This window comes from Meles meles, chromosome 3 (genome assembly GCF_922984935.1).
Source record: "Meles meles chromosome 3, mMelMel3.1 paternal haplotype, whole genome shotgun sequence".
NCBI classification, from domain to species: Eukaryota; Metazoa; Chordata; class Mammalia; order Carnivora; family Mustelidae; genus Meles; species Meles meles.
In genome coordinates, this window is record NC_060068.1 from 68,633,322 (window position 1) to 68,650,607 (window position 17,286).

At 35.9% G+C, this 17,286-nt stretch overlaps 1 protein-coding gene across 1 annotated transcript in view; it reads right to left on the reverse strand.

Moving 5' to 3' along the window:
• Nucleotides 1-17,286, reverse strand: part of ADGRV1 (adhesion G protein-coupled receptor V1) — a 515,461-nt gene that overhangs the window by 456,720 nt on the left and 41,455 nt on the right. The window contains exons 21-22 of the mRNA XM_046001147.1: nt 14,515-14,888; nt 5,045-5,221 (exon numbers count right to left, since the gene is read on the reverse strand). Of these exons, the coding sequence (XP_045857103.1) occupies nt 5,045-5,221; nt 14,515-14,888 (551 nt within the window). The remainder of the gene's footprint in view (nt 1-5,044; nt 5,222-14,514; nt 14,889-17,286) is intronic.

Consider the following 17,286-nt stretch of genomic DNA (forward strand, 5'->3'; position numbering starts at 1 on the left):
TAACAAATGTTGCTCTGAAAAGTAATACCCAAACATCAAGATGTACGTTAAAAATAAAGCAGTAAATATTTTTAAAGGGTTGAAGCATACCAAAGTACTCATTTATTTTAGTGAAATGAAGACCCTATTGAGGTAGAAATAAATGTATCTTACCTGGTAACTCAGTAAATAACAACAAAAAACATTTGTCTTTACTTTATGTTACTATATGTTATATATGCTCTCCTATTTTCTGCTCAATTTTTAAACTCTTCATCATAACTTGCTTAATTGATTTCATAATTAATGGGCCATTTGAGAAAAAAACTTGAAAAACACATTTCCAATGAAATTTCCCATCCTTTGGAAACACACACACACACACACACACACACACACACACACGCACTGTCCAGACTCCCTTGCAGCTAGGTTTTCAGATATGATTTAAGTATATTCAGTTAGCTGCACTCCCCCAATATCTGGAAGGCAGCAGAGAAGTGCAGGCTACCTTACACTGCTGTCTGTGCTAGAAAGCACAATCACGGAGCACTAGTGACAACTCAGTACCCTGTCGTTGGCTTGGTAAGACAGAGGGGCTGGTACAGATCTAGCAGACATGGTGTTATAAGCTAACCCCACTGCTCAATGTTATTATTCTGTTTTCAGTGTGAATTATTTTTTAAGGAAATTAAAAATGAGGGGCGCCTGGGTGGCTCAGTGGGTTAAAGCCTTTGGCCCAGGTCATGATCTTAGGTCCTGGGATCGAGCCCCACATCAGGCTCTCTGCTCAGCAGGGAGCCTGCTTCCCTTCCTCTCTCTCTGCCTCTCTCTCTGCCTACTTGTGATCTCTGTCTGTCAAATAAATAAAATCTTTTAAAAAATGAATTAAAAACGATAGAAGGAAATATTTTCAATAAATCTTGACAAGCATACATATAACTATTTTCCTGACTAAAATGTGATTAATTCTTTTCCCTTCCAAAATGTATATGAATCCACTTTATAAAACAAAGGTTTCAAGTTATATCTTCATTTCATAGTTGGTAAATTCCACAAGGGAACATTGTGGAATCAGCCCTGTATTCCAAATAGGAATATTAAAAAAGGACCACATACTACCACTTTAACTTGACTAAAAAAAAACACTTTAAATCCAGGAGGGTGAAAAAGACAGCATCAGATTAAAATATGGTCCTTAAAATTGAATAATTTTAGCCTTATGAAAACTTGCTAGTTTTCCTAATTTTCCTCATTTTACCAAAGACCAAGCAAAATATTTACCATGGCTCTATCTGCAGCCTGCTATTGAAGAAATTTTGCTATAAAATATTTAGTTTCTTCTTCCCCCAAATTATAGAGATTTGATCATTATTCTTTAGTATTAACTCTTTAAATCTGTCTCCTCTCAATTTTCTTTTTTTCATCCAATTAACTCCTAACCCCCTTAGAAATTTTCTCATCGATTATACTTGCAAGCATTAAGCTATTTTATTACTTTGTCACTGATGACATGTAAGTTATTTATATTTTTAATGAAAAATTATACTGATGTGAATATCTAACATGATAGACCAAAAGAATGTTTTAAAAAAAATTCTAATAGAGGGCACAATCTCATCCTGATTTCACTTGTAAGAAGTGCTACTTATTTCTGGAGCACCTATTCAGAAATATGATGACAGTTCACAGAAAGTTTTGATAAAATTGGAGATCACTTGAAACAAAGAAAAATTACTTCATTTTCCCACATTAAAAAATAAAGTTGAGATTATAGTTACAAGAACATCTCAGTGCCTGATTAGAAAGCAGAGTACCATTAAGAATTCTGCAGTTTCATAATTGCTTGTATTTCTTTGGTGTTGGTTGTGATCTCTCCTCTTTCATTCATGATTTTACTAATTTGGGCCTTTTTCTTTCCTTTTTAATAAGTCTGGCCAGGGGTGTATCAATCTTATTAATTCTTTCAAAGAACCAGCTCCTAGATTCGTTGATCTGTCCTACTATTCCTTTGGTTTCTTTTTCATTGATTTCTGCTCTGATCTTTATTTCTCTTCTCCTGCTGGGTTTACGCTTTATTTGTTGTTCTTTCTCTAGCTCCTTTACGTGTAGGGTTAGGTTGTATACTTGAGACCTTTCTTGTTTCTTGGGAAAGGCTTGTATTGCTATATACTTTCCCCTCTCAGGACTGCCTTTGCTGTGTCCCATAGATTTTGAACTGTTGTGTTTTCATTTTCATTTGTTTCCATGGATTTTTTTTCATCTCTCTTTAATTTCCTGGTTGACCTATTCATTCTTTAGTAGGATGCTCTTTAGCCTCCATGTATTTGAGTTCTTTCCAACTTTCCTCTTGTGATTGAGTTCAAGTTTCAAAACATTGTGCTCTGAAAATATGCAGGGAATCATCCCAAACTTTTGGTACCGGTTGAGACCTGATTTGTGACCCAGGATGTGATCTATTCTGGAGAATGTTTCATGTGCACTAGAGAAGAATGTGTATTCTGTTGCTTTGGGATGGAATGCTCTGAATATATCTATGATGTCCATCTGGTCCAGTGTGTCATTTAAAGCCTTTATTACCTTGTTGATCTTTGGCTTAAATGATCTGTCCATTTCAGGGAGGCGGGTGTTAAAATCCCCTAATATTATTGTATTACTATTGATGTGTTTCTTTGATTTTGTTATTAATTGGTTTATATAGTTGGCTGCTCCCATGTTAGGGACATAGATGTTTAAAATTGTTAGATTTTCTTGTTGGAAAGACCCTTTAAGTATGATACAGTGCCCTTCCTCATCTCTTAATATAGTCTTTGGCTTAAAATCTAAATATCTGATATAAGGATCGCCACCCCAGCTTTCTTTTGATGTCTATTAGCATGGTAAATGGTTTTCCACCCCCTCACTTTCAATCTGGAGGGTCTTTGAGTCTAAAATGAATTTCTTGCAGGTAGCATGTCGATGGGTCTTATTTTTTCTAATCCATTCTGATACACTGTGTCTTTTCATTTAGCCCATTTACATTCAGGGTAACTATTGAGAGAGATGAATTTAGTGTCATTGTATTGCCTGTAAGGTGAATGGTACTGTAAATTATCTCTGTTCTTTTCTGGTCTGTTACTTTTCGGCTCTCTCTTGGCTTAGAGGACCCCTTTCAATATTTCCTATAGAGCTGGTTTGGTGTTTGCAAATTCTTTTAGTTTTTGTTTGTCCTGGAAGCTTTTTATCTCTCCTTCTATTTTCAGTGACAGCCTAGTTGGGTATAGTATTCTTGGCTGCATATTTTTCTTGTTTAGTGCTCTGAATATATCATGCCAGTCTTTTCTGGCCTGCCAGGTCTCTGTGGATAGGTCTGCTGCCAAGCTAATATTTCTACTGTTGTACATAACAGACCTGTTCTCCCGAACTGCTTTCAGGATTTTCTCTTTTTCTCTGAGACTTGTAAGTTTTCCTATTAGATGATGAGTTTTCCTATTAGATGATGGACCTATTTTTATTGATTTTGAGGGGGGTTTTCTGTGCATCCTGGATTTTGATACTTGTTTCCTTCCCAAACTAGTAAAGTTCTCTGCTATACTTTGCTCCAGTACACCTGCTGCACCTCTTTCTCTCTTTCTTCTTCTTCTGGGATCCCAATTATTCTAATATTGTTTCATCTTATGGTATCACTTATCTCTTGAATTCTCCCCTCATGATCCAGAGTTGTTTATCTTTCTTTTTCTCAGCTTTTTTATTCTTCATCATTTGGTCTTCTATATCACTAATTCTCTCTTCTGCCTCATTTATCCTAGCAGTGAGAGCCTCCATTTTTGATTGCCCCTCCTTAATAGCTTTTTAAAATTTCAACTTGCTAAAATTAATCAGTCAGAAAATGACAGGTGTTGGCAAGGATGCAGAGAAAAGGAACCCTCCTACACTACAGGTGGAAATACAACCTGATGCAGCCACTCTGGAAAACAGTATGAAGGTGCCTCAAAAAGTTGAAAATAGAGCTACCCTATGACCCAGCAATTGCACTACTGGGTATTTACCCTGAAGATACAAATGTAGTGATCCCAAGAGGCATGTGCAACCAAATGTTTATAGCAGCAATGTCCACAATAGCCAAACTATGGAAAGAACCTAGATGTCCATCAACAGATGAATGGATAAAGATGTGGTATATATATACAATGGAATACTATGCACCCAAATGGAATACTATGCACCCATCAAAAGAAACAAAATCTTGCCATCAACAACAACGTGGATGGAACTAGAAGGTATTATGCTAAGCAAAATAAGTCAAACAGAGAAAGACAATTATCATATAACCTCACTGATATGAGAAATTTGAGAAATAAGACAAAGAACCATAGGGCAAGGGAGGGAAAAATGAAAAAGATGAAACCAGAGAGGGAGACAAAACATAAGAAACTCTTAATCTCAGGAAACAAACTGAGGGTTGCTGAAGGGGAAGGGAGTAGGAGGATGGGGTAGCTGGCTGATGGACATTGGGGAGGGTATGTTCTATGGTGAGAAAAAAAAATTAAAAAAAAAAAAAAAAGAATTCTGCAGTTTCCCACTGTATCAGCAATAACAAAAAACCCAAAATGACAAAACTTCAATCCACACCATTTTTATTATATTGGTATTAAAGAACAGATAAAACTGTAACACATCATTCAAAAATCTTGTTTTTCTTTTTACGTAAATAAATACAAAAATGGGGGCACCTGGATGGCTCAGTTAATCAAGCATCTACCTTCAGCTCAGGTCATGATCTTGGGGTCCTTGGATTGAGTCCCACGTCGGGCTCCCTGATCAGTTGGGAGTCTGATTCTCCCTCCCCTCCTGCCCTTACCCCCTACCCCCAGCATGCTTTCTCTCTCTAAAATAAATAAATAAATTCTTTACATAAATAAAATCTTTAATAAACACAAAAACATTTTAAACCATGGTACTTACCTAATGATCTAAATACTTTAAATTGCCTAAATAGCAAGATGCTGCAAACAAATTACAGAACCAACAGATAAAGAAAAGCTTTCCAACAGGCTTTCAAGGAAACAAAGAAGGTAGCATTTACCTCAGATCTCTGCCAAGGAAGGAATGTGATAGTTCCACTGGCATTAGCAAAATCGTCAACAAGGTAATTAATGCCATCAGATTCGATCTGTGAGATGGTGTAAAACAGATGCACATAATCCAGAGCTCCTCTGGTTCGCTCCACCACACATGAAATGGTGGATCCCTCCTCTGCAATCTGAAATTGAACATAAATTATTTATAAGTATATACCAATTCAAATCAGTGATAAAATTATAATGCTTTCATGGAGTCCTTTTACCATAACCTTAATTCTGTAACTTTCTAACACTCTAAGGAGAGCTCTACATTCTTGTCTCACTCTTTTATACATTTTACAATAATACAAAATACAGAAATTACGAAAGTGATTATTATAATCAGTTCACTATACATGTAATTCATTCACTGATTCCGTGTGTGTGTGTGTGTGTGTGTGTGTGTGCGTGTGCACGCATACACATGCGCCAGCCACTATGCTGGACACTATGGTACAAAAGATTACGAGAAAAAAAATGCACAGTCCATTCTGTGGATAAATCTAAAGAGGAAGACAAACTCAAAGTTTTATGAAAGTTGAGCACAGACAAACCAAATGGGGGGAGGAAGTAAAGGGTACACAGTAGAACATGACATCAGGGAGAACATTCTAGGCATGGATAAAAGGTAATATGGATTTCATGAAATAATTCTGAGAACAGCAGAGGTAACAAGTGGCGAGAGCCTTGAGAAATATCTGGTGAAGAGACAAAAGTCAGGTCAATGAGGGCATTTATGTTATACTTAGTATTTTTTTACAGTTTTGTCATATATACATATACATACGTATACACATGTCTGTAGGTATTTTTCACACTGAAAATATTTTTATCTGAACACTAAGATAATATTTAAAAATTATATGAAGGAAGAAGTTAGAAGAGCTTTTATTTACTTTTATTATTTTCACTTTTTGAGAGAGAGAGAGGACATGAGCAGGGGAGGGCCAGAAGAAGAGAGAATTCCAAGCAGGCTCCACACCCAGAGCAGAGTCCAACATGGGATTCAATCTCATGACCCCGAGACCATGACCTGAGCTGAAATCAAGAGTCAGACACCTAAATGACTGCCACCTAGTCTTCATATTCTTAAATTCTTGGTCTTTTAATCCAATTTTATTTTTATGTTAGTAAGCATATATGTGATTCATAGAAAAAAGTACTGAAACTCAATGAATAGAGCCAATTTAGATAATATCATTCTATTTTTCCTATCAATCATAAACACCTCTGTCAGCATTAGATAGGGTCATTTTGCTGCCAACGTTGGTGCTGGAAAGAACAGATTTGAAATTTACCCACAAATAAGCAATACTCAAAACAGTTACCAATGAGCACTGAAGCACCAGGATATTTTCCAATAAATCCTGAGGTTCCCCAACTTTCAATACCCTTACTTCAAAGAGTAATAGCAACCTTAGGGGCCCCATAGTAAACAAGACCAAGCATTTCTGGGACAATACTATAACTCTTATTTGCCTGAAAAGCCCAAAATGACACATGGTTGTTTAGGGGAGTCCCCAGTGTGTCTCCTGGTAGACACCCCCTGACCCAGACAGAATCAGAACTTCAAATCCAGGAGAACCTAAAACATGAGAGTGGGAAACACAAATTCTGGTAGTTGGTCACCAGAAGTGATGGAAGTAGGGCCACTCTTACGTCTACCTCTTGCCCCCTCAGCCTAGGTAGCCTAGGTATGGGGAACACTGGACAAGTATCAACCACTGGATACATACAAGATCATGGCTGACAAGACACCCATCCTACAAGATGCAGTCCTTGAGCAGGCATATTAGCTCAGTCTATCATAGGCCATCCCATGACTGTCATAAGCCAGCTTATCACATACCACATCAGGTGATGTGGTATAGAGTAAGGCAGACAATCCTATGACTGTGTGCCTGTTGTTATACCTCCTTCACATAAAATAAATCCCTTTGAGGCAGGCTTCCCCATGGACACAGCAGACATTCTTTTAGCCTTCAGAAGATGGTCTGGCAGACTACTAAGAACATAAGCTCATTAGCTAAAGTAAGAATTAATTCCAATAATAATGAGCTTTTGCCCTCTCTGGAGTAAAATAGCCCCACACTTAGTGCCCACTTCCATCCATCTTTTCATGTGTCTCTTCCCCAAATTTCATTGTCTCTAATCTTGATGATCCCAAGCCCCTGCCAGACCACATCATTAGCACTGCTCATATTGTGTCTTCATAACTTCAGGCCATTTCTCCCTTCACATAAGATGAATGGCTAAGTGCGCTGTTCATTGCTCTGCCCTCATCTTTCAGAGCCACTTGTGAATGGAGAAGTAGAGTGGTGGTGGCCCAATTTTAGCAAGCTCCAATAAATCAAGCCAAGTCAGGATGGGGTGAAGCAGGCTTGATTTTTCCTCCTCCACCAGTTAGTTACAGGTTTTAGGGTAAAGGTCAAAGAGTTGACTTTTAAACATGTCCAGTATGAAATATCCAAGAAATGTGTCAAGTGGGCAGCTAGAGAAATGATTTTGGAACTGTGGAGAGAGGTCATGATTGACATGATAAATTTGGAAGGAATCAATATGCAAATGGTATCTAAGGCCACATACAAATGGTATATAAATATATCATTATATAAATGCTATTTAAAGACTGGATGAGATGACAAGAGAACTATAGGATGGAAAGAAATGGACCAAGTATAATCAGTTATGACGTAACACTGGTTTTGAAATCATAAAACTGTTCCAATGCAACTCCTATATCTGAGAGCATAACATGGATAATCCATAATGTGCAATGTGGATTTCACATTTGTTTATATGATTTCATCAACAAGAAACACGGTGAACACAGAAAACTGCACTGACCGGAAACAAGCCACAGGGGAACACACAAATACAACTGAAACATCTACCAGCTACTCCATGCAACACACGTTTCTAGCTACACTTCACTCCGTCTAATGTGACAATCTTCCCTCTGATGTCAGATAACCCTCCTTCCATTATTTCACAAGAATATACAACCTGCAGTTTCCTCTGATGCATGCTTTGCAAGCAAACTTAAGGGTTTTTTCCTAGCTATATACCATATTTCTTGCAGTATATATGTATTAAACATTTATTGGATAGAACTGCTTATTAGGTCCCTTTCTTTTTACATGTCACTAAGTTTTTGAGTAGTAGTCTAACCCATTTTCCCCTTACATTCTCTGTTTTCTGTATTCAATTTGGCATAGTGTAGTGATCTTTAGGAGCCCCTCAAACATACAATGGCCGAACTGAGTGCTCTAAAGGTGGGGCCCTCCAATCCTGAGGCTGCAGAGAAGGGGAAGCAGCACAGAAACCCAAGTGTTCAATAAGCATCTAATTTAATTCCCACCTTCTACCTAGGCATCTACATTAGTATTTTCATCATAGCTGCCAGTACATAAATGTGTGATGGAAAGAGCATGGCTTTAAGGTCAAAGTCCTGAGTTTCTTCACTCTAGCACTTGGGACGTGATTTCTCCTTAAAATGAAGATCATAATGTCTCATGGATTTGGGTGGAGATAAAACAAGTACCTTCTCTGGTACCTATAGTAATACATTAAGTACTATAAAATTTTTATATTTCTTCTCCTTGACAAACATACAGACACATACACAATTACAAAAAATAATGCTACATTCTCTCATTTTATCAAGAAATATATATGCTGGGGCACCTGGGTGGCTCAGTGGGTTAAGCCTCTGCCTTCAGCTTAGGTCATGACCTCAGGGTCCTGGGATCGAGCCCGGCCTCGGGTTCTCCACTCAGCAGGGAGACTGCTTCCCCCTCTCTCTCTGCCGGCCTACTTGTGACATCTCTCTATATCAAATAAATAAATAAAATCTTAAAAAAAAAAATGCATATGCTTACATATTGAAAAAAAATTTCTACCCATTTTGTTCCCTATCATAATGGGAACACATATGTCCTATTATTCCACCCCAAAATTTAACCAGAATGAACATTATTTTTAAATTATTTATTTATTTGAGAGAGAGACAGAGTGAGAGAGCATGACAGGGGAGATCAGAGGGAGAAGTAGACTCCCCATGGAGCTGGGAGCCTGATGTGGGTCTCGATCCCAGGACTCTGGGATCATGACCTGAGCTGAAGGCAGTCACTCAACCAACTGAGCCACCCAGGTGCCCCCAGAATGAACATTTTTAATGAGTTTTATTAATAAGCCACTAATCCCAATCTGTGAATATTCAACTCCCCCCTTTTAGCAGGAGGCATGGATGAAACAGATCCAAAGGTACATTCAGGAATCGTTGTATCTCCTTACAACTTCTTACCAAGTCAATGAGCTTTACCATGCAGCACCCAAGACTAAGAAAAGAGCTTCTTTCTTGCAAGAATCACATGGGGAAAAGCTATTTAATCACGTTTTCATTTAGTAAAGCCCTAACTAAATTGTATCAGCTACTATTTTTAACTTAAAAAAAAAAAGAAAGAAAAACAGAAGCTATCTATACCCAATACAATTGTGTACAAATATGTGCTACACATAAAAGTTTCACAGAAAATCTAATGAATTAGTAATTTATTCAATAAAGGAAATTACAATTTGCCGATTAGGAAGAAGCTTCAAATGTCAAAGGTCCATAAAAATCCACTTTTCATACTTAAGAATTTACAGAGAAATGACATAGTGTCTGAGATTTGCTTTAAAAATGAATTTAGTCAAAAACAAAAAAAAGAGAGAGAAAACTGACAAAAGGCTGATAAATGTTGAAACTTAGCTGGTGTGTCACTGGGGTTCATTATTCTATTTTCTCTTGTTTTATATGTACATGTATGAAATTTTCCACTTTAAAAATATATTTTTTAATTCAAATTTTTGATTCCCATCTCATTTCCCTGATAGAGATTCTGATTCAGAACTGGAGTCCTCAATCAGGAATGGTGTTCTGGAATATACATGAGCTATTTCTGATTAAGGTCATCACATACATACTTTGGGAAATACTGAACCAGATGATGGCATTATTAATAACAGAAGATAATTAAAACAGCAAATAGTTAAATTGTTTTTTTCTGTTAAAATATACATCTAATGTAAATATACATCTAATATTTTCTGTTAAAATATACATCTAATATACATGATTGCCTTTGGAATCATGATATAAGCAAATGTTTAGGCCCGTATACGAGAAGCATAACATCAAGAAATAATCATCAAAACCACCATCATGCAGTTTTTCAAAAGAAACAACAGTAGCCACTGCTGTTTTCTTTTGAGTCAAAAATTTCCTCAATCTTCAGATTTGCAGGAGAGTAATTACAAAGCTTAACCATCAGAAAAATTTTTAAAATACATTTTCCCAGAAAAAATAATGCACTGAGCCATAAATTGGCTTTGTGTATTGGAATAGAAGATTAAAGCTAATGCCTAGTTACACATCCAATTAATTTTTTATTGTTTCACACTTAGGTAAAGATCTGTGATATCAGATTATATCAATATCACTAATATCTAAAGGAACCTCTTCATATAACATATGCCAGGCACTTAAAAACAAACACAGTCCAAGTTAAATAATATTCTCATTTTTATAAAGATCCTCTCAAAATATTTCTATATTTATTCTTAAGCTGTGAGTTTATAAATATAAAATGCAATCCAAGTATTAGTTATTTAAAAAAAATAACATTACGAAAAGCAATCTCATTACTTTATATTACGGGATATATAAGACTGTAGGACATACAAAAATAGTGTTATAAAAAGATGGAGGGAAAGTAACATTAAAGATTATACAGAAAAACAAAACACGGGAGGAAAACATAAGAATGTGGTTGCTATGCTACAAACCCAACAAAACTCAGTCATCTGTTCAATACAGATACCACCTGGAAACCTACTTGGCATGGCCCCATCAGGGCATTCAACAACATACAGGTTTATTCATTCTTCCAATTATAATTTATTAAGCACCTGCTGTTTAGAAGAATATGGTGTACCTGGTTAAGATGGAACAAATCACAAAATAATTATCTACTCTTTCAATATGGCAAGTATAGACTATTTCATATGCTGCATATTCTAATTATTTAAGGTATGATTATGCTTTCGTTTTAACCTTCATATTCTTTTATTTCATGAATCTATGAAACTGTAAAAGCATAACCTGACTTACAAGTCTTTAAATACCTTGACTGCCTTTAGCATTTTTGAAGGAATAAGAAAAAAAATTAACTTTTCACTGTCACTGCAACAACACAATGAAACTATGGAAACAACAGTGGTTTTTATTTCCAAAAATCAAGAAAATAACTACAAAATTTAAACTTTACAGACAATTCCAAGCATAGAGTAAACCAGCAATTCCCACATTTTTAGTTTCAAACCCCTAAACACTCATAAAAATTATTAAGAACCCAAAGGAGGTTTTTGCTAATGTTGGTGAAATCTGATGATATTTGCCATTTTACTATTGAAAACTGAAAAGAACGTAAATATTGATATATTAAATCATTTTAAAATAACAATAATAAGCTCATTACATGCTAATATAAGCAGTGTGTTTTATGTGAATAACTATATTTTCTAAAAAAATTAGTGACAAAGGGGCATTGTATTATATTTCTGTGTATCTCTTTTAATGCCTAGCTTAATAGAAGACAGCTAGGTTCTCATGTCTCCTTTCACAATCAATTTCTCTGCTGTTACATGTTATTTGGTTGAAATATATGAAAAATATCCAGCCTCACAGACATATGTAACCAGAAAAGGATTTAAATAGTCTTGGCAGATAGTTATAGATATTCCTCCTCCACATTATACCCATTTGACAAGTGGTAGTTTCTTAGAATTTAGTTGGAATGTGAAATCAGACTCTAATACATTAAAACCCTTTGGTCTACCATGTACTTCAAGTCACACCTTGGGTAAGCAATCAATAAATATTGATGATAAGAGTAATATATCACATTAATATTACTCCTGTCTTCAAATCACACCAAGATGAAAATAAGAATTCTATACTTCCACTCTTAATATTTTCAGGAATGAAAACTCTATAATATTCCTGACAAATTCCAATCTTGGATCTGTAGACTCAACAATGCTTTCTTATATAAACCATCTAAACTTTACTCTTTCCAATATAGATATCTTTTATTGCCCTCTCATTTGGGCTTGGAGAACAACCTGTCATGTTTTTTCTTCCTTTCCAGAAGTTCTAATAGTATAGGTGTGTGGCCCACATAGCAAAGTTCTCTCTTCTGCCATTAAAGATTTTGATTGGTCCTGTTCAAATTCCAAGATTTCTATAAACAGGCAAAGCTACATACCTACATGGAGGTAAACCAACACCAACACAATCTATCAGTGGAACTTGTGAGACAAGCCAGCATTAAAAACTCATTACAACGGCCCACAAAGCCAGAGAACCACACAAAACCTATTCCTCCTTTTGGGCAGGGTTTTAACATTCATGTTTAGGTTTTTTGGGTTTTTTTTTTTTTTAGTTTGGTTGTTTATGCAGCTAACTGAATCTAAATGTGTTTGTTGTTTGAACTATGAGCCTTCTCATGTCTTATTAAAATACATTCATAAGTTCAACTAAGATTTATTGAATACCTATTATGTTCCATTCTAGGTGTTGGAGATACAATAATGAACAATAAGACCTTATTACACTCAGAGTTCTTTTATCTCTATCGTAGAAAGGGATAGCCAATAAATAAGTAGATATTTAAATAACAAAGGGAATTTAAGAGTATAATCAATGTTACAAAAATGTAAAAGCAGGTGAAGGGATGGAGAACAACCAGTTGGGAGAACGGAATGGGTGATTACCTTAAACAAACAAGTCTTTACTGAGATGTCTTTAGAACTGCTGAATGACTGGCTCTGAAGATCTGGATTGACAGTATTCCAATTAGAGGCAAGGAAGCCCCAGTGTCAAGAGTGGAACTGGAACATGCTAGTCTGACTGAAACATACTGACCAAAGAGGAGTCTGACCAGTATGCTGACCAGGAGGAAGCCAGAACTAGTGTGGCAGATGCCAGGTCATAAAGGGAATTAAATGGAAGTTGATTTTACATGGCACCTTAATGGGTCTCACAACCTGATGAAGACACCTGTCTTTTTGAAAATAGAGATGATGATACTAAAAATAGAAAGACAAAACTAGAAGTCACAAGACGTAGGTTCAAATTCCAGTTGTTCCTACTGTATCTTAGGAGAAAAAAAAGTAAAATTAATATTTATTTAGTGCTGAGAACCGCCTAGCTTTGAATCAGGCATTGATCTGTCTTATTTAATTCAACTTGGGTTATTTTTTCGGGTCTCTAAGCTTCAGTTTCTAACCTTACTAAGTGGAGAGAATCATAAGTAATATGTGTTGCGGCTGTATTATAGGTTGTCGGGTATATAAAAAAATCTAACATGTAAAATTCTTTAATGATTGAATAATTAAAAGTATTACCATTATAGATAAACATATTTCTTCTTAAAGTTATCGATTTTTATGACATTTGCCCTCCTTAGTGTAGGGTATTCTAGTATTTCTGGTATAGAAAAAGCCCACTATTTGAAAATCACTTATGATGATCACCAAACCAGAGCTAAGAAGGGCATTAAGACAGTCCAAAGAGCTAGCTCCCCAATTTGAGCTAAATCAGGCCTAGACCATGATATTTTTTTTCACCTTCTACTAATTCATTTTGTAAATTGTAAATTGTTTCAATTTACAACAATGCCCTTCTAAATCTATAAGAATCAACTTGCAAAGGAAGGACTCTTGTTTCTTGGCATCCCTTCATGGGCATGGAGCTGTTGTCACACTCAACACCTGTGAAGTGGTGTCATGAGATCTCACATTACTGAACAGGAAACCAAGATGATTATGAATCTTTGAAAACCTGGAAGGAGCTGATAAGGACAGTAAAACAGCCTAATGAATGAAGCTGGCCAAGAAAGGTGATAAGGAAGGCATCACACCCAACATGGAGGAATGTTGTAACTACTCAAGTACATTTCACCAAAAAAAGAAAAACCCTCAAAAAAAATCATATTTTAATAAAGTTTCAATTACTATTATTCAAAGCTTTCAATACATATCATTGCATTTACTTATGCAGTATCCAGAGAGTAGCCAAAGTAAATGACATGTGGAATATTCTGTGCATTCTGTGAAGTCTATTAGCCTTAAAAATAACTGCCAAAGTTTCATTTGCTAACTTGTTATTACTTCTATCAGCTGATTAATCCTCTGATTCAAACGGTGAGCTTATAAGAGCAAAGACTTCGTAATTCACTTTTGCAACCTTTGACTCTAGCATACTTCAGGGCTTGTAGCAGATACTTAAGCACTTTTACCAAATGAAAGAAAGCCCACTCCCAAACTTCCAAACAAATCCACCTACAAGTAATTATGAACTCCAAAATTCCCCAAGCTCACTACTTACCTCTGGTATACAAGTTCCTGTGAAACCAAACAACCCATTGGCATTGTCACTTTTTTGTATTATTAATCTTGCTGTAGTATTCTCTTCAGAAATGTGAGCTCCTCCATATACAGAGACTAGTTTAAGAATGAATAATTCTTCTCCCTCCTCTTCATTATCGTCTCTTGCAGAAATAATGAATGATTTGTTAGTTTCTCCCTGTCTGAACTCCAGATATCCAGAAACTGGGTGTAAATCACTCTTTGCTGGCATAGCATGAAGTTCATAAATTTCTTCCAGGGTCAGTTTCCGCTCATAAGACCTCACATCCTGCATCAAACCTGTAAATCTGTCATTGCCATTCATTCCTGCCCCAATTCTCAGTGTTCCAGGACCTGAAATTAGAAATGGGTTTAATTGCTAAAATATCCACAAGTATCCCGTCCCACATTACAAGTGTGATTCAGAAAGTGAAGCAACTGTGTGGAGAGGTTTTATTAGATAAGTAAAACACATGACGAGAATATAATCAAATAAAGGCTACTTTCTGTTACGATGAGACATGATCTGTAATTGCTGGGATTTAAAATATTTTGTACATGTGTATATATGTGTGTATATGTATACATGTATGTATCGGTATATTTAGATAGATGTTTCTTCCAGAAAATTTTAAAATTTCCTTGCACACCTAAGAATGCAATGATTCAATTCAGTCACAATTTTTTAAACTTTTTTATTATTATTCTTCGAGAACGTTAAGGCTTAATCTATTAGAAATACATCTTGAGTTAATAAAGCTGTGAGAATTCAACAACAGTTTTCATGGGCCAAATATAACTCTTTATCCAAACAATTAATGCAAAGGAAGTAGAAAAAGAAGTATTCCTCCCCAGTAACAGTATCATAGGCAAGTCTTACAGACTTGTTCATGGTAATCACAACATGCAGCCCAATTATATTACTCTATATCAAAAACAATCTTTTTCAAAATTTACCAGTTCTTACTTCTTTACTTATTCCTTTCCAATAGCTCAAGTAAGACATTTATATAAGATGAGAGAGCTTGGCAGTGTTTTGGGGGAAAAAAGTACAAGCAATATTTTTTTATCAAAATCATCCACCAAGGCACCCTTTTTTCTTTTTTTCAAGGCACCTTTTTTTACAAGTCACTACCCAGGTGGTTCTTTCAGGGTAGTCAGAAGTATCCTGCGTCATTAACACAGTGACTCCCATGTGTTCTCCAGTGGTTCTGGGCAGACTATTTAGTAGTAAGAGTAGTAGATCTACAACAGGCAGAAGTATGGATAAACATTATCAACAATACTGGGCAAAAGAAGCCAGGCCCTCAAGTATACACACTGCTCAATTCTATTTACTATTTACTATTTAAAAAACTATTAAACTTAAAACTATTTAAAAACTATTACTATATTAAAAACTATGTACTATTTAAAAACAGGAGAAGCTAATCTTATTCTCTTAGAAATGGCATTAGAAGGTGGGCAGGCTGGTGAGTTAGTGACTGGAGAAGAGCCAGGGGACTCTGGAATGCTGTTTTGTGCTCTGGGGGCTAGCTACACGGGTGCTGAAACTGAAGCATTTAAAGTTTTAAAAACTCATCTACTTGTATAGTTGCAACATGTACACTTTTATGTATTTTATACTAAATAACATATTTCATCAGTAAATTTAAGTTTTATATAAACTTTAAAATTCTCCTTTCCACATTACAAATTACAAAAATAACCTAAGTTCCTTACAGTAAACTAAACAGGGAAAAGAAACACCCAACTCTCACTTTCCTCAATCTTTCCCGCTCATTCTAACAACATGCCATAACCAAACGAATCAATGTATTCACACAACCAAAAGGTGATTAATTTAATGCTACAAAGTGCTATAAACATAATCCTTGCAGTTGAAATCAGTATTGTGTACATATTGTTTCCTTTGCCCATCTTTTTTTTCTACTGGGACCAAAAAGACAACCAGATATCCAGTTCAGGAAGTTCAGAAGGAAAGTATTCTATTAAGCTATAACTATACAAGCTGTGCTCTACTTTCTTACTAAGTAAAAAAAATGATCACATCCTAGGATAGTGGGCCTGGGAAGGAAATGGTGATTATAATGGAGATAACCAATGTTTGTGTTTAAATATGCACAAAGATATATTTCTCAAAGAAACAGCAATAATCCAGCTTAAAAACAACAAAGATTATTTCTTCAAAGCTCTCCATAGAATTCACCACTTTATCCACTGATACCATAAACCCTTGTAAGGGCGCCTGGGTGCCTCAGTCATTAAGCGTCTGCCTTCGGCTCAGGTCATGATCCCAGGGTCCTGGAATTGAGCCCCGCATCCGGCTCCCTGCTCAGTGAGAAGCCTATTTCTCCTTCTCCCACTCTCCCTACTTGTGTTCCAGCTCTCACTGTGTCTCTCTCTGTCAAATAAATAAATAAAATCTTTGAAAACAACAACAACAACCCTGTAATTGATGGGCTTTTAAAAGTACTTTTTCTTTCTTGATTCCTCTTTAACCTTACGCCCACCACACTTCACCTCCAACAAAACCTCCCAAGCAAGAATTCCCCAAACACAATATGCTTTTTCACATTTCTACATCTCTGCTCTTTTTTCTAAATAGAATTATCATGCCCCATCCCTCCCCCGACCAGTGGAAGGATAAATATTCCTCCATCATAATCTTTTCCTTTCTTCCTACAACACACTGAAGAGATCTCTTTGCATAGCTCTCTCCCAGAACCTATTTTAGGTACCTCAAGGGCAG